This window comes from Nerophis ophidion, linkage group LG26 (assembly GCF_033978795.1).
Source record: "Nerophis ophidion isolate RoL-2023_Sa linkage group LG26, RoL_Noph_v1.0, whole genome shotgun sequence".
NCBI classification, from domain to species: domain Eukaryota; kingdom Metazoa; phylum Chordata; class Actinopteri; order Syngnathiformes; family Syngnathidae; genus Nerophis; species Nerophis ophidion.
In genome coordinates, this window is record NC_084636.1 from 8,183,543 (window position 1) to 8,204,817 (window position 21,275).

Here is a 21,275-nt window from a genome sequence, read left to right on the forward strand (position 1 = left end):
GTATAAACAACTTTAACACGGTTACAAATGTGCGCCACACTGTGAACCCACACCGAACAAGAAGGATAAACTCCATTTTGGGAGAAAATCCGCACCATAACACAACAGAACAAATAGCCAGAACCCCTTGCAGCACTAACTCTTCCGGGACACTACAATATATCACTATTCCTCCTCTTTTCTCTGTACAAACGGCAGCAACAAGACGGCTTTTACGGGCACAGACTGGAAACGTCAGAGGCGTGTGTCTTTACCCCCTCATAGCGGTGTCTGGCGGCGTCCGTTTGGCAGGCCCGTACGAGCCTGGTGACGTTCCAGGCTCTCCAAAATGCTCTCCGTCAACAGTCGGACATCCGGGTGGGTTTGCTGGTTGGCGTGAACACGCTCCAGCTGCTGCAGGCCGCCCTCCTCCAACAGCATGCTGCAGTAGCGCGCGGCTGCTTGACGGCCATAATATTAATATTACTAAACATATCAGAAGCTGGACGGGAGCACGGCTGGTCTCACCGTTCTTGCTGCAGACATGTTGCATGGCCCACGCTGCCCAAAGCTGGACGCCGGGCGTGTGGAAGCACTCCAGGAGAGGAAAGAAGGGGTTGAAGGACCTGCAGGATGGTATGTATATTTATATATTTCCTATGTTTCCATACTGGTGTGGTGTGTCTACCTGTACGCCACCATCTCACAGTCTGGCGCGTGCCACTCCATGATGACAGCGTGCTAGCAGAAGACACGCATGAGGGCTCGCCGCAAACTTTACACATTTCTCGTCTCCTTTTCTTACCAGCTGCTCCAGCAGTGAGGACCTGAGGTCAGGGCTGAGCGTCCACGCGTCCTTGCCCCGTGACGTCAGGTGCGCCAGGATGCCGGCGGCGAAGTAGCTCACCTCCACCTCGGGACTGTGCAAGAGGGTCCTGATGTGGTCCAGGAAGGTCTGCACCATCAGCTCGCCGTGCAGCTCGCCCACCTCCGCGATGTTGTTCTACATGCGTCACGCAGAGGTTAGCATGTTACATTGTTTGGTCTTTTTTATCAATCAATCAATCAAACTTTTTTTTATACATAAAAGAAATGCAATGCAGAGTGCTTTACAAAGTTAAAAACAATACCCTGGTGACACATACACCCCATTATCACATACGTATGCACGGACACAGATACCAAACATACAGTGGGGCAAAAAAATATTTAGTCAGCCACCGATTGTGCACGTTCTCCCACTTAAAATGATGACAGAGGTCTGTAATTTCCATCATAGGTACACTTCAACTGTGAGAGACAGAATGTGAAAAAAAAATCCAGGAATTCACAATGTAGGACTTTTAAATAATTTATTTGTAAATTAAAAGCGCGTTCAACCATTCAAAGCTCTCACTGATGTAAGGAGGTTTTGGCTCAAAATCTCACGATACATGGCCCCATTCATTCTTTCCTTAACACGGATCAATCGTCCAGAAAAACAGCCCCAAAGCATGATGTTTCCACCCCCATGCTTCACAGTAGGTGTGGTGTTCTTGGGATGCAACTCAGTATTCTTCTTCCTCCAAACACGACGAGTTGAGTTTATACCAAAAAGTTCTATTTTGGTTTCATCTGACCACATGACATTCTCCCATGTGCTCTCTGGCAAACTTCCGACGGGCCTGGACATGCACTGGCTTAAGCAGGGGGACACGTCTGGCACTGCAGGATTCGGCGTAGTGTGTTACTGATGGTAACCTTTGTTGCTTTGGTCCCAGCTTTCTGCAGGTCATTCACCAGGTCCCCCCGTGTGGTTCTGGGATTTTTGCTCACTGTTCTCATGATCATTTTGACCCCACGGGATGAGATCTTGCGTAGAGCCCCAGATCGAGGGAGATTATCAGTGGTCTTGTTTGTCTTCCATTTTCTGATAATTGCTCCCACAGTTGATTTTTTCACACCAAGCTGCTTGCCTATTGTAGATTCACTCTTCCCAGTCTGGTGCAGGTCTACAATTATTTTCCTGGTGTCCTTTGACAGCTCTTTGGTCTTGGCCATAGTGGAGTTTGGAGTATGACTGTTTGAGGCTGTGAACAGGTGTCTTTTATACAGATAACGAGTTCAAACAAGTGCCATTAATACAGGTAACGAGTGGAGGACAGAAGAGCTTCTTAAAGAAGTTACAGGTCTGTGAGAGCCAGAGATCTTCCTTGTTTGAAGTGACCAAATACTTATGTTCCACCATAATTTACAAATAAATTCTATAAAATTCCTACAATGTGAATTCCTTGATTTTTTTTTTTTCACATTCTGTCTCTCACAGTTGAAGTGTACCTATGATGAAAATTACAGACTTCTGTTATGATTTTAAGTGGGAGAACTTGCACAATCGGTGGCTGACTAAATACTTTTTTGCCCCACTGTATGCAACAATATGGACAAATGAGTACAGAGGAGACATGTGAGTAAACACTATCACAGGAGCCATCTGCACCAGGAGGTCATCAGACCTTGGCCACCAGGACGCTGACACAAAAGCGCCCCCACAAGCACGGCCGATAACCCCTGAGGCAGATGGCTCATCTGAGGAACGTTGGAAAATAAAAAGTAAAAAAACTTGTAAAATAGTAAGAACCGTTGAGTAGAGATAAAGAATGCAATACAAGACATATGACGATTGATACAAAAAAATAAAAATGTAAAAAATAAAAATGTACAGTAAATAAATAAAAATAAATAGAACTTAAAAATATATTGCATAACTAATAGGATAAAAAGTAAAGTACAAATTCAATAAAATAATTAAAATCAAAAAGGCGGGTCTTAAGTAGGGTTGTCCTGATCCTATATTTGGATGAATTGGCCGCCGATATTTGCCAAAAATGCGTATCGGCAAGGCATGAGAAAATGCCGATCCAGATCCAGTTTTAAAGAAAACCTGGTCCGTGTTTTCCAACGCACCAATTTAGATAATACGTTCAACTTATCTGCTGCTCCCTAAGTTCCATTCCGCATTTTCCAGCACACCTTCAACACATCCACAGGTCTGTGTTCTAACCGTTAAAGACGGCCATGTGAATTAAGAGTTACCAGTAAAAATGTCAGCTGTGTGGGATTATTTTACCCTACAAAACGAAAAAATGGAGTGCAAAACATGCCACAATAAAGTTAAGCGGGGTGGTAAAGTGGTAAGACATTTTAATGACTCTTGTGAGTGAGAGGCTTTTTAGCACAGCCTCACTCATCATTGATGAACACAGGTTTACATTAGTTTAAGAGCAAGTATTGATGCTGAGTTATAGACATTTTATCCCACTCAGGTTGTTTGTGTTTTGCTTTTTTAAATAATGTTTACAGCACTATTTGCACTTTATACTGTTCACTTTTTATTGTTTAATGATGCCATTTCTGTTTGTCATGTATAATTTTGTCTATTTTGTGTTTATCCTTGAATAACAACCATTGTGTATTATTCAAACTCACCTAAATCAGCTGGCTAGTTGTTATCAAGAGAACTAAAACCCTTTTCAACATGAATCTGACAAGTTAAGTAGGCTAAATAACTTTGAACTTTAATACATGCTCGGATAGGCCAGTATTGGATCGGAAGTGCAAAAACCTGGATCGGGACATCCCTAGTCTTAAGCCTGCTCTTAAAAAGCATGAACGGTCTCCGCAGCCCTCAGGTCCTCCGGCAAGCTGGTCCATAAATTTGGGCCATAATGGTGGAAAGATACCATCCCGTGACTTTGTGTCGTGACTTTTGGAATAATTAGGAGATGAGTGCCGGAGGGTCTCATGGCCCGGGAAGGTTCATCGGGTAAAAGCAAATCTGAAAGATAGGAAGGCCTAATACCATAAAAACATCTATAAACCATAAGAAGAAGCTTAAAATGTATCCTGAAACGCACAAGGAGCCAATGCAGATTTTAAAACTGGTGTAATGTGAGCCCGCCTTCTGGTCATTGTCAGGACACATGCCGCTGAATTTTGGAGTAATTGCAAATGTGCAATAAATAACTTTTTTAGGAAGACCAGAAAGCAGGGCGTTACAATAATCTGTTTCATGCGCTTCGACAACACGAGTCGCTCACCAAGAGACCCAGAACTTTCTGCTGAATGGACGACTCGTTAGGGAAGGACTGAAGAGAAAGGGATGAGTGCAGATATAATTTAGTAAAATTTCAAAATGACAAGTCATTACAAATATTGTAGTGCATTGACAAGAAGGTGTAGATATAAAATAAAATAGGTGGAAAAAAAGTATTTTCATTTGGAAAAAGTCACAGGTATAAGAGAAATTGATTTTTTAGATTATGAGCGTTGTCGTAGTATTTTTCACATCATACAGTCATGAGAGTTGTACAGCTATGAAAATAAAGTAGTCAGTTTACGAGACAAAAGTCGGAAAGATTTAGAAAGTAAGGCGGATTTAAGAAAGAAAATTCAAGTTTGACAAATTACAAAACTACGAGAAAAATGTATGATTAAATAGTACAGCTATTAAAATAATAAAATAATAACTTTTAAATTTATTCCTCTTCTTTCCTGACAATTTAAATCAATGTGCAAGTATTTTTTTTTCTATTGTAAAGAATAATAAATACATTTTAATTTAATTCTTATTTTTAGCTTCTGTTTTTTTCGACGAAGAATATTTGTGAAATATTTCTTCAAATTTATGAGTAAAATTAAAAAAAAATATTCTGGCAAATCTAGAAAATCTTTATAATAAAATTTCAATCTTATTTCAAAGTCTTTTGAATTTCTTTTAAAATTTTTGTTCTGGAAAATCCAGAAGGAATAATGATTTGTCTTTGTTAGAAATATAGCTTGGTCCAATTTGTTATATATTCTAACAAAGTGCAGATTGGATTTTAACCTATTTAAAACATGTCATCAAAATTCTAAAATTAATATTAATCAGGAAAAATTATTAATGATGTTCCATAAAATATTTTTTCAAAAAGATTCAAATTAGCTAGTTTTTCTCTTCTTTTTTTTTCGGTTGAATTTTGAATTTGAAAGAGTCGAAATTGAATATAAACTATGTTTCAAATTTTAATTTTCATTTTTTTTCCCGTTTTCTACTCTTTTAAACCGTTCAATTAAGTGTTTTTTTCATCATTTATTCTCTACAAAAAATCTGCCGTAAAATGAAAAAAAATGTACCACGAATGACTGACAGAAATACCCATTTTTTTTATATATATATAGATTTATTTATTAAAGGTAAATTGAGCAAATTGGCTATTTCTGGCAATTTATTAAAGTGTGTATCAAACTGGTAGCCCTTCGCATTAATCAATACCCAAGAAGTAGCTCTTGGTTTCAAAAAGGTTGGTGACCCCTGTCTTAAAATGACTGCTTTATTCTTATTGTATTCCATCTAAAATGTGAGTTTAACGTGTGCAAGGTTTCCATGTACCTCCAGAACCTTGATAAACAGATCCAGTCCTTGGTTCTCGATGAAATGGCGACAGGTTGTTGGGGACTCGTCGGTAAGATTCCACAGGGCGCTGAGAGTAAACTTGAGGGTGGCGTCCACCATGCCTTGAGTGGCCTTCTGGCGAACAATGTGCAGGAGTTGCTACAGGGAGCGGACATGGTATTTACTTGCAAAACGTATCCCAACGTCATGACAATACATGGTGGGGGTCTCTTCTTACTTTGACGATGAACAATTCTGCTCCCAGCTGAGCCGTTTGTTCCGTGGATAACTAAAGAAAAAGATCAGATTGAACACTTATGAATGCATATTCATACCTTTTTATGTATACCTTAGCAGCCAGGATGGAAATAATAGCTACAGCCATTCTCTGCATGTTCTGGTCCTCGTGATTGCAGAGCCACTGCATCACCAGTTTAGCAGCTTCAAACCTGTGAAAACATGCAAAATAACCATTAATATAAGTTCAAGTTAAAGTACTAATGATAGTCACACACACACACACACACACACACTAGGTTTGGGGAAATTTTCCTCTGCATTTGACCATCCCCATGTTCACCCCCTGGGAGGTGAGGGGAGCAGTGAGCAGCAGCGGTGCCGCGCCCGAGAATCATTTTTGGTGATTTAACCCCCAATTCCAACCCTTGATGCGGAGTGCCAAGCAGGGAGGTAATGAGTCCCATTTTTATAGCCTTTGGTATGAACTCACAACCTACCAATCTCAGGGCGGACACTCTAACCACAAGGCATAGCAGATGTTGTAAGCCAGGGGTGTCAAACCAATCAGCAGTGCGTATTCAGAGCGGTAACAACCAATCGTATTCAGAGCGCATGTAGTCAGCGCTTCATCGTCGAGCAGAAAGGTGTTTAGCAGGTGAGCATAATGCAGCGTACTCTCCCAAAATGATAATAAACACCTCCCAGTCAACTACTAGTATCATCACTATGAGCCCGTTGACGTTCTAGACACAAACTGCAGTTCACCTCACTCGCAGTCCTGGCTTGAAGTGAAGGCTAATTAGCTTTTAGCATAACGTTAGCTCATTTTGCGGTGTCTGTGTGTGTGTGTTACAGACAGTGTTGATTGAGCTGTGTTGAAGCAGCAAAAAAAGGACATGATATTGAATGAAGAGTTTTTGTCTCTGATAGTTGATATAATGTAACTGCATCATAAAGCCTACATGAACTCCATGGTGTTCATCAGGGATGAATAGTCTCTCCTATTGCTATTGTACTATTTTTTCAGCCATAGTTACATTAATCATTAGTAATGTAGCAGCCTAGTTTTGAATGGCAGGGTCCCTGCTATCACATAATAAAATTCAACTACAGGCTTCCCAAAGGCTGTGATAAATTAAGCATGATGAGTTTACTTGAAACTGTTTAATGTTGCACTTTTTTATGTAGAAGAAAAGTTTGGTCATTTTATTTAATCCAAGCAACAATTTGAAGCAGTTTAATGTAGATTAACGTGACCAGAATTATTATAGTGTTCCCAATGTTAAAAGGATAAAGCCATTGTTTACAAATTTGGTAAATAACCCAAAAGATTATATTTTGTTGTTTTCTTTCCGTACCAAAAATGAACTGACCTGTGACCTCTAAATCGAGGTACGTACCGTTACACCCCTAGTAAATAGTGTGCTTTATAACAATCAGGGAAATTCGTTTTATGTTTGTCCTCGTACAGAAACCATATTAAAACAAAAAACACATTTTTTCCCCTTCATCTTTTTCCATTTTACATACATTTTTGAAAAAGCTCCAGAGAGCCACTTGGGCGGCGCTTAAGAGCGCGTGCGGCTCCAGAGCCGCGGGTTGCCGACCCCCGTCCTAAGAGGTTAACCTCTTAAGGCCCAAGCTGTTTGTTTACATGCTTTTTCTATTTATCTTTGCTATTTATGCTTATTGGACCCTAATTAGAAAAAAAACTAAGAATCATCTCTTGATATGCTGTACTTATTCTCTTCTGACACCACCAGATGGCAGTACAAGTGTCCACATAAGCGGCCATAAGACCCCAGTTCAGTAGTGTACACAATTTTGGAAATAGGAGCTAAAAGGTGCTGTCCACGCATGTGGCCACTAAGCCTTTAGAGCAGAGGTGTCAAACTCAATTTAGATCGGGGGCCACATGGACAAAAATCTACTCCCAAGTGGGCCAGTCTCGTAAAATCATGGCACAATAACTTCGGAATGAAGACAACTTCAGGTTGTTTTCTTTGTTTAAAAATAGAACAAGTACATTCTGAAAGTGTACAAATCATATTGTTGTCCGGGTTTTTTTTACACTTACATGTTGCGGTTAATAGTATTCTTTCTTTATTTGTCGTTATTTATACTTTCTTAATAAATTCAGTGATAATGTTCATCAGTCAACTCATTGGTGTTAATTCTTAATCCATCAGGATAAAACAATTATATCAAATTTAAAATTGCAGTTGGGTATTTATGTAGTTTGCTCAATTTCCTCGACTGGTGCCCCAACATGTGGTTTATCTTTATTTTATTTTTTACATACGTAGCATCATCTACAAAGATACAAATAATTGCTATTGTGACATCTAATGGACACATTTAGAACAACAGTTTCTTTCACTCAAATATTTTGGATCGTTTTCATACTTAGCAAACTCATCCCGTACGTACCTTTTCCGTACGTTTGACTACCCTGCTTTAGAGTAACTTGATTAAAGTCGGACAATTAGGAGAAAACGTTTTTTTGGTTGTGTATCTTGTGCGTGTGTCCAATATAGCTACCTGTTAAATGGCACTTCCTGTAAAATCCTGTCACTGCAAAGAGACAGCAGGCAGTTCTTCTGCAGCTGAGGATGAGAAAGAAAAAGACAAACTATGCAGACAGTTCTGAGGTGTAATTTCAATCATTGGTGCTATGTTGTTATAAATTCAAACATGGTGTTGCAGCTACCTGTTGGTGGTTGGGGAACGTCCTCATGGCCTCCAGAAGGAGCTGAGTGACGGTGCTGAGCAGCCGGACCGGCATCCCGGCTGCCAAGTCCTGCTTGGTCAGGTTGAAGACGCAGGCGCTGGCCGCCAGCTGGACGTTCAGAGTGGCGGGGTGGTTCTTCATGCCTAAAACTACCAACTGGAGAGCAGAAAAGAGGTAGATAGTAGGACCACATGTCACCGGGGTGCTTAAGCTCTTCCACCAAGCACTACAGTTTGGTGCGCTTGTTATAAAAGACACACAACGTTTTAGTCCACTGGCATCAGGGTTCGGTGAACCAACAGATGGAGCTCTGGTGTGATCCCATCATAGTTTTAATTCATACCAGTTTGAAATGAGGGTGAGAGGTTCTGTTGTAAACTTGCATTTATGCTGGAATTTGGAATCAAGCACTACTGTGAATGGACTATTTTGTGTGTCTGTAGCTTTGATGCTTCAGTGCTGGCATGACCGCTCAAACGTTTTAGCAGCAACGTCATGCTACGTTAGCGTGTTTGTGTATGTGTTTTGTGTACCGCTATGTTATACATACAAAAATAATAATGATTGTGAATTGAAATAAAATTCATTATTGGTAATATATTCCAATTAGAGCTGGCCGATAGTGGCTTTTTTGCCGATATCCGATATTGTCCAGCTCTTAATTACCGATTCCGATATCAACCGATACTGATATATACAGTCGTGGAATTAACACACATTATTATGCCTGATTTTGTTGTAATGCATTAAACAATGTAACAAGGTTTTCCAAAAGAAATCAGCTCAAGTTATGGAATAAAAAATACCAGCATGGCACTGCTATATTTATTATTGAAGTCACAAAGTGCATTTATTTTTTTAACATGCCTCAAAACAGCAGCTTGGAATTTGAGACATGCTCTCTCTGAAAGAGCATGAGGAGGTTGTGGAGGAGTGGGGGGCAGAGCGGGGGTGCTGCAAGGGTTTCTGGGTATTTGTTCTGTTGTGTTAAAGTGAGGATTTTCTCCCGAAATGTGTTTTTCATTCTTGTTTGGTGTGGGTTCACAGTGTGGCTCTTATTTGTAACAGAGTTAAAGTTCTCCATATGGCCACCCTCAGTGTGACCTGTATGGCTGCTGACCAAGTGTGCCTTGCATTCACTTGTGTGTGTGAAAAGCCGTAGATATTATGTGATTGGGCCGGCACGCAAAGGCAGTGCCTTTAAGGTTTATTGCGGCTCTGTACTCCTCCCTACGTCTGTGTACGCAGCGGCGTTATAAAAATACATAATTTTTACTTTTTGAAACCAATAATTTCCGATATTACATTTTAAAGCATTTATTGGCCGATAATATCGGCAGTCTAAAATTATCGGACATCTCTAAGTGAAAGCATTAAATGAAAGGACACTGCAGCTTCTGCAGTGAGCGAACTCGTCTAAAATATGGCGCTACATCACAAACGATAACACCTTTTCAGTGTAATTGCTTGTTGTTGTTTTTTATTAACTATTTACATTATGGCCGACGGCGAAGAAATATCCATAACTTTTTACACAGGGTTCAAAGTGTAGAATAAAAAGTAGGAATTTACAGTACTGTTAGAACCTCATTAAAAAGTCCCTTTTACGTAATACTGTACCGAACTGCATCACTTGGTGGAAACAGGATTTCAGGACAACAACCTTTAGAATGTCAGGTCGAGGTTTGTCCATGACGTGGGTGAGGCTGAAGAGATGAAACAGGGCTTCTCTCACAAAGCCCTCCCTCTCTGCGTAGCGGCGCAGCGCCTCGCAGATCTGCGTTTCGTTGGCTTCCCCCGTGACCTGATCAATCATAAACACAGAAAAACATTTCAAATACCGAAATTCACATGCAGTTGGCTAATTTATGCACATTTCTCCCGGGAGAAAAAAAAAAAAATCATACTTTAAGGTTTCCATCCCCGGAAAGGAAGTCGGAAAAACCGGCGTCCGTGGCCAGGAGTCCCATAAAGGTCATTCCGGGTCTCTCCTCAACAAACGCCTTAACAGCGGCATCTGTCACCTGCAAGATTTAGATGTCAAACATTTTTTTTATTGTTTCTTAACTATGGTTGGGCCTCTAGCGCCCCCTAAAGGACTGCTAAACAATGTTTCTCAGCTGTGGTCCGTACGGGCGCAGCCGCACTCAGTTGTAACACACTTTTCCACCACTTGTGGCAGTAATGAGAATATCAAACACAAGAAGTCTGGAGATAAAATCACAGAAGTTTCTAAAGCGCAAAAATTATAACTGAGGTGGTGAAGCTGCATTTTCATTTGCAATTAAATTTTATTAACAGTTTATTTAAAAAACATTCATTTAAAATGATTAAAATATTTTACTTTGGCACTGCGTAATTATATGTAAATGTATTTTTCATCAGTTTGTATGAGTCCCTTCTTTCGCAGTATATTTAATTAGTATTTATATTTGTAATGAGCCTGACATAAGCCTAGATAGTAATCTTTATGGTTAACGCATGATTTTGTATCCTGTTAAACTGTAAAGAGGTTAGTTATAATTATTAACTATGACTAAAATCAAGGGTAAGATTAATTATTCAGTAATTATATTTGAGTGAGCCCTCTGTGGTGGAAATGTTGGGCTCCGAGGTATTTTTTTAATCAAAAACACCTGCTGTAAAAATAAAAATATTTAAGCTGCGTTATGTGCCTCTGCGTGCACTTTAAAATGTTATTGACAGAAGTGTTATTACGTTTGCCTCTGCATGGACTTTTAAATGTTATTGATAGGTATATTATTACGTCTGCCTCTGTATGCACTTTAAAATGTTATTGATACGCGTGTTATTATGTTTGCCTCTGCATGGATTTTATAATGTTATTATTGATGGACTTATTTGCCTCTGCATGCACTTTAAAATGTTATTGATAGGCGCGTTATTACGTTTGCCTCTGCATGCACTTTGAAATGTTATTGATAGGCGCGTTATTCCGTTTGCCTCTGCATGGACTTTTAAACGTTATTGATAGGTGTGTTATTAGGTCTGCCTCTGTATGCACTTTAAAATGTTGTTATTGATACGCGCGTTATTACGTTTGCCTCTGCATGGATTTTAAAATGTTATTATTGATGGACTTGTTATTACGTTTGCCTCTGCATGCACTTTAAAATGTTGTTGTTGATAGGCGTGTTATTACGTTTGCCTCTCCATGGACTTTAAAATGTTATTGATAGGCGTGTTCTTACGTTTGCCTCTGCATGCACTTTAAAATGTTGTTATTGATGGGCGTGTTATTATGTTTATCTCTGTATGCACTTTAAAATGTTATCGATAGACATTTTATTATGTTTGCCTCTGCACGCACGTTAAAATGTTAATAGGCGTGTTATGTTTGCCTTTGCACACATTTTAAAATGTCATTAATAGGCGTGTTATTACATTCGCCTCTGTATGTACTTTAAAATGTTATTGATAAGCGTGTTATTACATTTTCCTTTGCATCCACTTTAAAATGTTATCTACAGGCTTGTTATCACGTTTGCCTCTGCATGCATTTTAAAATGTTATTATTGATGCACTTGTTATTACGTTTGCCTCTGCATGCACTTTAAAATGTTATTGATAGGCACGTTATTACGTTTGCCTCTGCATGCACTTTGAAATGTTGTTATTGATAGGCGCGTTATTACGTTTGCCTCTGCATGCACTTTAAAATGTTGTTGATAGGCGTGTTATTACGTTTGCCTCTCCATGGACTTTAAAATGTAATTGATAGGCGTGTTATTACGTTTGCCTCTGCATGCACTTTAAAATGTTATTGATAGGCGTGTTATTATGTTTACCTCTGTATGCACTTTAAAATGTTATTGATAGACATTTTATTATGTTTGCCTCTGCACAAACTTTAAAATTTAAATAGGCGTGTTATTGTTTGCCTTTGCACACATTTTAAAATGTCATTAATAGGCGTATTATTACGTTCGCCTCTGTATGTACTTTAAAATGTTATTGATAAGCGTGTTATTACATTTTTCTTTGCATCCACTTTAAAATGTTATCTATAGGCTTGTTATTACGTTTGCCTCTGTATGCACTTTAAACTGTTGTTATTGATAGGAGTGTTATTATGTTTGGCTCTGCATGCACTATAAAATGTTATTGATGGGAGTGTTATTATGTTTGGCTCTGCATGCACTATAAAATGTTATTGATGGGAGTGTTATTATGTTTGGCACTGGATGCACTATAAAATATTATTGATAGGCGTGTTATCACGTTTAGCATGCTGCATGCATGTGAGTTTTTATTCACAATTTTACTGGAGCAAATAAACACACCTGTTTCCTTCCAGACACATCCAGGGAAACGAGAGCAGGAAGTATGCCGGTTTGTCCAAGCAGCTGACGAGCAACGTCGGAGGTAAACTGTTTATCATCGCTGATGTCCAGGTGCTGCACGCATAAAAAGCCTTGCTTTATCTCAAAGCGCTTCACACGAAGCCCCCGCCTCCCGCCCACCAACCTGCAATACGTCCAGCTGCCCGATGACGGCCAGCAGCTGCGCGGTGCTCATCTCCAGCCGCTTGAGCTGGTGCAGCGTGAGCGAGCGCAGCCGGTCCTTCAGGCCCAGCAGCGGGTTCAGGTTAGTGACCGAGGTGTTGGACAGGTCCAGGCTCTCCAGCCGGGGCAGAGCGCACACGCCCGCCAGGCCCGAGTTGTAGAAGTCCACGTTGGCCAGGGAGAGGGCGCGCAGGCCCTGCAGGGAGCTGAAGCAATGTCTGCTGGGCTCCTCCAGGGAGGACATGGTTAGACCCGTGAGGACAAGACGCTGGAGGGACTCCTGCGGGGTGGGACATGACCGCGTCTGTCACTTAATTTAGCCTTTATTTAACCTGGTATAATCCCATTAAGCTCAAAGAGCTCTTTTCCAAGGGGTGCATAAAACATCAAATGTACAACATTAAAACTTGCTCACATAACATGCATACAGACAAGGTGGACTGCAATCCATCCATCCATCCATCCATTTTCTTCCGTTTATCTACCTACACAGTGGCCTAGTGGTTAGAGCAGAGATGCCCATTACGTCTGTAGCGAGCTACCGGTCGATCGCTGAGGGTGTGTCAGTCGATGGCCAGCCAGGCTTTTCAAAATATAGACCTAAAAACTAGCGATCATCAATCTTCACCCAGGCTTTTAAAAAAATAAACCTAAAAATTAGCGATCATCAATTTTCACCAAGACTCACTTGATTGACATTCACGGCACCCAAGGGTCTTCTGAGATGACGCTGGCTGCTGCGAGATCATTATTAAGGAAAAATGACCGACAGGACGGCGAAAAACACTTTTTATTTCAACAGACTGTGGCGCCATACCTTCCGTCAAAACTCTAAAGCCCAGTTCCTATCTTCACAATAAAAGCGCTGCTTCATGCTGCCTGCGCTAACAAAATAAGAGTCTCGGAAAGCTGGCGTGCACAAGTGAGCAAGCTATGGAATTCGCCGCCAATGTTTTTCTTGTAAAGTGTATGGAAGCTGGATAAATAAGATGCCAAAAACCAACAACTTTCATGTGGTATTGTACAGAAAGGACGACTTTTTTTCTCCTCCATTCAAAAATGTGTACGTAATCATCACTACTGTCTGATTCCAATCAATGCAAGTCATCAGAATCAGGTAATACACCAACTTCTATTTTTGTCTTCATGAAAGAAAGACATGTATGTGTTACACATGCTTGTATTATCATTAAACGCATTTAACTTGTTAACAAAAACCTCACTTTCATAAATAAATAGATATAAATGATATATATGAATGAGATAGATCTCCTCGATTTGGTCAATTGAAAAGTAGCTCGCCTGCAGAAAAAGTGTGGGCACCCCTGGGTTAGAGTGTCCGCCGTGAGATCGGTAGGTCGTGGGTTCAAATCCCGGCCGAGTCATACCAAAGAATATAAAAACGGGAACCATTACCTCCCTGCTTGGCACTCAGCATTAAGGGTTGTAATTCGGGGTTAAACCACCAAAAAATGATTCCCGGTCGTGGCACCGCTGCTTCCCACTGCTCCCCTCATCTCCCAGGGGGTGATCAAGGGTGATGGGTCAAATGCCGAGAATAATTTTGCCACATCTAGTGTGTGTGTGACAATCGTTGGTACTTTAACTTTTAACTTTATCCAAGGTCGGGTCGCGGGGTCAGCAGCCTAACCAGGGAAGCCCAGACTTTCCTCTCTCCAACCACATCGTCCAGCTCTTCCCAGGGGATCCCGAGGCGTTCCCAGGCCAGCCGGGCGACATAGTATTCCCAACGTGTCCTGGGTCTTCCCTGTGGCCTCCTACTGGTCGGACGTGTCCTAAACACCTCCCTAGGGAGGCGTTCGGGTGGCATCCTGATAACATACTTGAACCACCTCATCTGGCTCCTCTCGATGTGGAGGAGCAGTGGCTTTACCTAAGCTCCTCCCGGATGACAGAGCTTCTCACCCTATCTCTAAGGGAGAGCCCCGCCACCCGGCGGAGGAAACTCATTTCAGCCGCTTGTACCCGTGATCTTGTCCTTTCGCTCATAACCCAAAGCTCATGACCATAGGTGAGGATGGGAACGTAGATCGACCGATAAATTGAGAGCTTTGCCTTCCGGCTCAGCTCCTTCTTCACCACAACGGATCGATACAGCGTCCGCATTACTGAAGCAACACACCGATCCGCCTGTCGGTCTCACCATCCACTCTTCCCTCACTGGTGAACAAGACTCCTAGGTACTTGAATTCCCCCCCAACCCGGAGATGGCACCCCTCCCTTTTCCGGGCAATCCTTTCACAGAAGCTTTAAAATAATTTAATGTAACAAGGGTTTGAAGTTGAAGATTCGATTGTAGGTTATTCCAAGCCTTCAGTGCTGAAAACCTAAATGCTTTCCTGCCCAGTTCAGTTCATACTTTGGGGACGACAAATTGCAGAATTGAAGGAAGATTGTGACTTCTTTGTTAAAAGACAAGACGGATGAGATGCTCACTGCACTCCCATGCTGAGACTGTTCAACATACCTGACAGTGTTTATTAGTAGACAGTCCTCGCAGAATGTCAGGGATGGTGAGGTCTGCGTTGACCCTGGCAGCGTCCAGCTCTGACAGCCTGTGAACACACAGGGCTCTCTGAAAGGCCTCTGCAGATATCCGCGCGGTGCGGATGTACGCTCGCCTTAGCCGCAGGTACTCGCTGTTCCAGAACACTGCGACCGTGCTGTCGTTCAACAAACCTGCGGCAGAACATACATTACTTTTTTTTTTTTTGCACAACTGAACAAAGAGATATTTATAATGTCTAATACTTAATTCACAACTCTATTGTAATATTATATAAATAATATACTGTACAGGCCAAAGGTTTGGACACTTCTTCTCATTTCAGTGTATGTTCTATTTTCATGACTATTTACATTGTAGATTGTCACTGATGGCATCAAAACTATGAGACCTGTGAAGTGAAAACCATTACAGATGACTACATCTTAACCTCGTAAGGCCCAAGCTGTTTGTTTACATGCTTTTTTATTTCTCTTTGCCATTTGGGCTTATTGGACCCTAATTACAAAAAAAACTGAGAATAATCTTTTGATATGATGTACTTCATGTTTAGTTACAAGCTAATTCTTATTTTTACACTTTTTTCTCCAAATCCCATTGTATGTTATACTCTTCTGACACCACCAGGTGGCAGTTTAAGTGTCCACATAAGTGGCCAAAAGACCCTAATTCAGAAATGTACACAATTTTGGAAATAAGAACTAAAAGGTGCTGTCCACACATGTGGCCACTAAGCCGTTAGAGCATATATATATATATATATATATATATATATATGTATATGTATGTATATGCCTGAGCGGCTAGGAGACTCTGAGAGTAACAAGCAACAAGCGGTAGAAAATGGATTAGAAAGGACAGATTTGTTTTTAACCCGGAATTCCAATGCATCCATGACTCTTTGCTATATTATACACGCGCCCCCAACTCCGTCCACCTCAAACGACGCACGGAGAGGGTGGGGGGAGGGGGGTAGTGGGAGGGGTTTGGTGCTAGCTGGGTGTATAATATGGCCAAGAGTCCTGGATGCATTGGAATACTGGGTAATTATTATGTTGCGTTTAAAATGTGTTACAGAGCCAATGTTCTCCAGAAATGTGTTTGGTGTGGGTTCACAGAGTGTGGCGCATGTTAGTAAGAGTGTTAAAGTTGTTTTATATCACAACCATCAGTGTGATCTGTATGGCTGTGGAACAAGACCCCTGGTTTACACATAGTAAAAGCAAAAAACCTCCTCCGCCATTTTGGAAATGATGACAGGTGTCCTAATCAATAAATGTGAATAAATAAATAAATCACTTTATGTACAGCCAGCAGAGAGCATAGTGATTTCAGATAGCATAAGAACAAGTACAGTATATATATTAGAAGTACATTTGATTATTTACATTAGGTTGTTTATAATCCGGAGAGATGGGATGTGAATGGAGGAGGGTATTAGTAAAGTGTTGAAGTTCCCTGGAGGTGTTGTTTTAGAGCGGTTTTGAAGGAATATAGAGATGCACTGTCTTTTACAACTGTTGGGAGTGCATTCCACATTGATGTGGCATAGAAAGAGAATCAATCAATGTTTATCTATATAGCCCTAAATCACAAGTGTCTCAAAGGGCTGCACAAGCCACAACGACATCCTCGGTTCAGAGCCCACATAAGGGCAAGGAAAAACTCAATACCCAGTGGGATGTCAATGTGGATGACAATGAGAAACCTTGGAGAGGACCGCAGATGTATGAGTTAAGACCTTTGTTAGATCGGAATCTGGGTTTAACGTGGTTTGTGGAGCTCCCCCCGAATGCTGCTGAGATAGGCTCCAGCATCCCGACAAGCGGTAGGAAATGGATGGATGGATGTTATAATGGTTTAATAGGGCCCTGATAGATTTGAATATCATTGCGGTTGTTGCTCACCAGGGTTACTATCAATACAAGATTATAAACTGTGTTTACCTTCTGTAGCCATTTTAGCCAGCAGCTGGTCGGCGAGCTCCTGCGGGAAGAGCACCGCCTCCCTGAAGCACAGAGACCCATCGGGACGCTTGACGCAGAAACACTGCAGGTTGTGACTCACGAAGGTCAGGCAAAGGTCCGTCAGAGCCGCCGGGGACGCTTCGTCCTGCACAACAACACGCAGCAGCTTTGCATCCATTTTGCTCATCACGGAGCTACAAAGAACAGCGCACAAGAACGTACCGTGTTGAGGAAGCTGCGGGCCATGGCGGGGGAGCTACTAAGCCGGTTAGCTTGTGTTGGACACCAAACCCCGGGCTCTCACTAGGCTGCTGAGCGGCTCTCTTGTCTGGTCGCCGGGAGACCAGCTCGGTAGCCAGCTAACATCTAGCTAGCTTACTTGTCGTCGCCTTCGTTCGCTCTCCGAGCGGCCGCCCGCTTTGCTTCTAATCATATTTGGAGGATTAAAACCCGAACGCTGTTGGTTGCGAGCCGGTTGGAGTCCAAGCGTGTTTATTAATAATAGCTGGCGAGGAGGGAGATATTTGACGTGACGACTTGTAAACAGAGGTCACCACGCCGGAAGTACATTACTCAAAGAGGCGTGGCTACGGGACAGAGTTGCCAAATAGGTAATTGTAAGGCACTGTCACACCAATTTTCTTCCCCCCTACAAAAACTTTGATTAATACAGACGTTTTGTTAACGCTATATTATAAAAATACAGACGTTTTGTTAACGCTATATTATAAAAAAAAAAACAATTTACAAACAAAAGCTATGAGATGACGCATTTACTTCCGGGGTCACGTTTCCTCTTATGTCATCCCACAGCTTGTGTTTGTAAATTGTTTTTTAAATTTTTTTATATGATATAGCGTTAACAAAACGTCTGCATTTTTATAATTTAGCGTTATCCATCCATCTTCTTCCGCTTATCCGAGGTCGGGTCGCGGGGGCAGCAGCCTAAGCAGGGAAGCCCAGACTTCCCTCTCCCCAGCCACTTCGTCTAGCTCTTCCCGGGGGATCCCGAGGCGTTCCCAGGCCAGCCAGGAGACATAGTCTTCCCAACGTGTCCTGGGTCTTCCCCGTGGCCTCCTACCGGTTGGACGTGCCCGAAACACCTCCCTAGGGAGGCGTTCGGGTGGCATCCTGACCCGATGCCCGAACCACCTCATCTGGCTCCTCTCCATGTGGAGGAGCAGCGGCTTTACTTTGAGTTCCTCCCGGATGGCAGAGCTTCTCACCCTATCTCTAAGGGAGAGCCCCGCCACACGGCGGAGGAAACTCATTTCGGCCATTTGTATCCGTGATCTTATCCTTTCGGTCATGACCCAAAGCTCATGACCATAGGTGAGGATGGGAACGTAGATCGACCGGTAAATTGAGAGCTCTGCCTTCCGGCTCAGCTCCTTCTTCACCACAACGGATCGGTACAACGTCCGCATTACTGAAGACGCCGCACCGATCCGCCTGTCGATCTCAGGATCCACTCTTCCCCCACTCGTGAACAAGACTCCTAGGTACTTGAACTCCTCCACTTGGGGCAGGGTCTCCTCCCCAACCCGGAGATGGCATTCCACCCTTTTCCGGGCGAGAACCATGGACTCGGACTTGGAGGTGCTGATTCTCATTCCGGTCGCTTCACACTCGGCTGCGAACCGATCCAGTAAGAGCTGAAGATCCCGGTCAGATGAAGCCATCAGGACCACATCATCTGCAAAAAGCAGAGACCTAATCACGCGGTCACCAAACCGGAACCCCTTATATTTTTATAATATAGCGTGTAATAATCATGACCCCGGTAGTAAATGGGGGGGGGGGAATTTGGCGTGACACCGCCGAACGACAAGCTTTAAAATATTGTACTTTTGCTACAGTGTGGCATTACCAAATGGTGTCTACATTTAAGGGCTCAGAGTATCGTACATTTCCAGGGAACTATCCGTATTTCCTTGAATTGCCGCCGGGACGCTAATTCATTCAAAACCTTTTCTCACTCCTGCGCTTACCAAAGGCATGTCTAGCATTAAAAGATTACAGTTGGTACAAAATGCGGCTGCTAGACTTTTGACAAGAACAAGAAAGTTTGATCACATTACGCCTGTACTGGCTCACCTGCACTGGCTTCCTGTGCACTTAAGATGTGACTTTAAGGTTTTACTACTTACGTATAAAATACTACACGGTCTAGCTCCATCCTATCTTGCCGATTGTATTGTACCATATGTCCCGGCAAGAAATCTGCATTCAAAAGACTCCGGATTATTAGTGATTCCTAAAGCCCAAAAAAAGTCTGCGGGCTATAGAGCGTTTTCCGTTCGGGCTCCAGTACTCTGAAATGCCCTCCCGGTAACAGTTCGAGATGCTACCTCAGTAGAAGCATTTAAGTCTCACCTTAAAACTCATTTGTATACTCGAGCCTTTAAATAGACCTCCTTTTTAGACCAGTTGATCTGCCGCTTCTTTTCTTTTTTCTCCTATGTCCCCCCTTCCCTTGTGGAGGGGGTCCGGTCCGATGACCATGGATGAAGTACTGGCTGTCCAGAGTCGAGACCCAGGATGGACCGCTCGTCGGGACCCAGGATGGACCGCTCGCCTGTGTGTCGGTTGGGGACATCTCTACGCTGCTGATCCGCCTCCGCTTGAGATGGTTTCCTGAGGACGGGACTCTCGCTGCTGTCTTGGATCCGCTTTGAACTGAACTCTCGCGGCTGTGTTGGAGCCACTATGGATTGAACTTTCACAGTATCATGTTAGACCCGCTCGACATCCATTGCTTTCGGTCTCCTAGAGGGGGGGGGTTGCCCACTTTTGAGGTCCTCTCCAAGGTTTCTCATAGTCAGCATTGTCACTGGCGTCCCACTGGATGTGAATTCTCCCTGCCCACTGGGTGTGAGTTTTCCTTGCCCTTTTGTGGGTTCTTCCGAGGATGTCGTAGTCGTGATGGTTTGTACAGTCCTTTGAGACATTTGTGATTTAGGGCTATTTAAATAAACATTGATTGATTGATTGATAAAAGTAAGCATGCGCTAATTATTTTAAAGCCTCTTAACACTCCAGCACTTACCAAGGCATGCAGTAAAAATTTTAGTGTGATGTAAGGATGGAAAAATGGGTTGTACTTGTATAGCGCTTTTCTACCCCTTTTTTTTAAGGAGCCCAAAGCGCTTCGACTCTACTTCCACATTCACCCATTCACACATATTGATGGCGGGAGCTGCCATGCAAGGCGCTCACCAGGACCCATCAGGAGCAAGGATAAAGTGTCTTCCCCAAGGACACAACGGACGTGACTAGGATGGCAGAAGGTGGGGTTTGAACCAGTAACCCTCAGATTGCTGGCAAAGCCACTCTATCAACTTTGCCACGTGTCATCATGAAAAGCACATTTAATTAAAAAAAAAAAACTTTATTATGGTCCTACCTTTATTAATAAATATAGTCCATCCCAGCTCCTTCAGATCATAAGCATCAATAACTTGTTTATAGAAGTCTTCCTTATATTTTTTCAGTTTGATGGAGATCTTCCTTTATTACGTTCTGCTTCGATTGAAGGTCCAGTTTAGAAAACTGCTATCAGAAGGTCCGTCATATCCGTCCCAGCACATATCACGTCACTCATTCTCACTTTTCTGCAGCCGAGTAGTCGCAAGAAGGATCACTAGCACCCTCTACCACCAGGAGGCGGGAGTCATTTAATGAGTCATATTTGACACACGCAGCTAGGTTATTGTGACGGTCTCAAGCCGTCGTCTTGCGGGTTCACAGGACCACCAAGGAAGGGCATGGCTTGAGCAGTTTGACTTTGTTTATTTTTCAATAAAACCTCAGTCCAGGTCGCTCTTCCGCTCCTCCTCTCCGCCATCTTGGGCCGGGCTCCAGTGTGCCTAACTGTCGACTCCACCTCTCC

The 21,275-nt window shown here is 42.4% G+C and overlaps 1 protein-coding gene across 3 annotated transcripts in view; it reads right to left on the reverse strand.

Moving 5' to 3' along the window:
- Positions 1-17,971, reverse strand: part of LOC133543694 (protein zyg-11 homolog) — a 25,476-nt gene extending 7,505 nt beyond the window's left edge. The window contains exons 1-17 of one of the 3 annotated variants that reach the window (XM_061888401.1): positions 17,606-17,971; positions 17,363-17,528; positions 15,378-15,589; positions 12,852-13,169; positions 12,668-12,781; positions 10,271-10,387; positions 10,027-10,167; positions 8,343-8,519; positions 8,174-8,238; positions 5,742-5,841; positions 5,631-5,681; positions 5,390-5,551; positions 4,056-4,103; positions 785-982; positions 668-720; positions 508-605; positions 255-437 (exon numbers count right to left, since the gene is read on the reverse strand). In XM_061888401.1, coding sequence (XP_061744385.1) covers positions 259-437; positions 508-605; positions 668-720; positions 785-982; positions 4,056-4,103; positions 5,390-5,551; positions 5,631-5,681; positions 5,742-5,841; positions 8,174-8,238; positions 8,343-8,519; positions 10,027-10,167; positions 10,271-10,387; positions 12,668-12,781; positions 12,852-13,169; positions 15,378-15,589; positions 17,363-17,528; positions 17,606-17,629 — 2,223 coding nt within the window. In that variant the 5' untranslated portion in view covers positions 17,630-17,971 and the 3' untranslated portion in view covers positions 255-258. Of the gene's footprint in view, positions 1-254; positions 441-507; positions 606-667; positions 721-784; positions 983-4,055; positions 4,104-5,389; positions 5,552-5,630; positions 5,682-5,741; positions 5,842-8,173; positions 8,239-8,342; positions 8,520-10,026; positions 10,168-10,270; positions 10,388-12,667; positions 12,782-12,851; positions 13,170-15,377; positions 15,590-17,362; positions 17,529-17,605 lie in introns of all 3 variants that reach the window. The other 2 variants (XM_061888400.1, XM_061888402.1) reach the window with 2 other exon arrangements.
- Between the last annotated feature and the right edge of the window lie 3,304 nt (positions 17,972-21,275).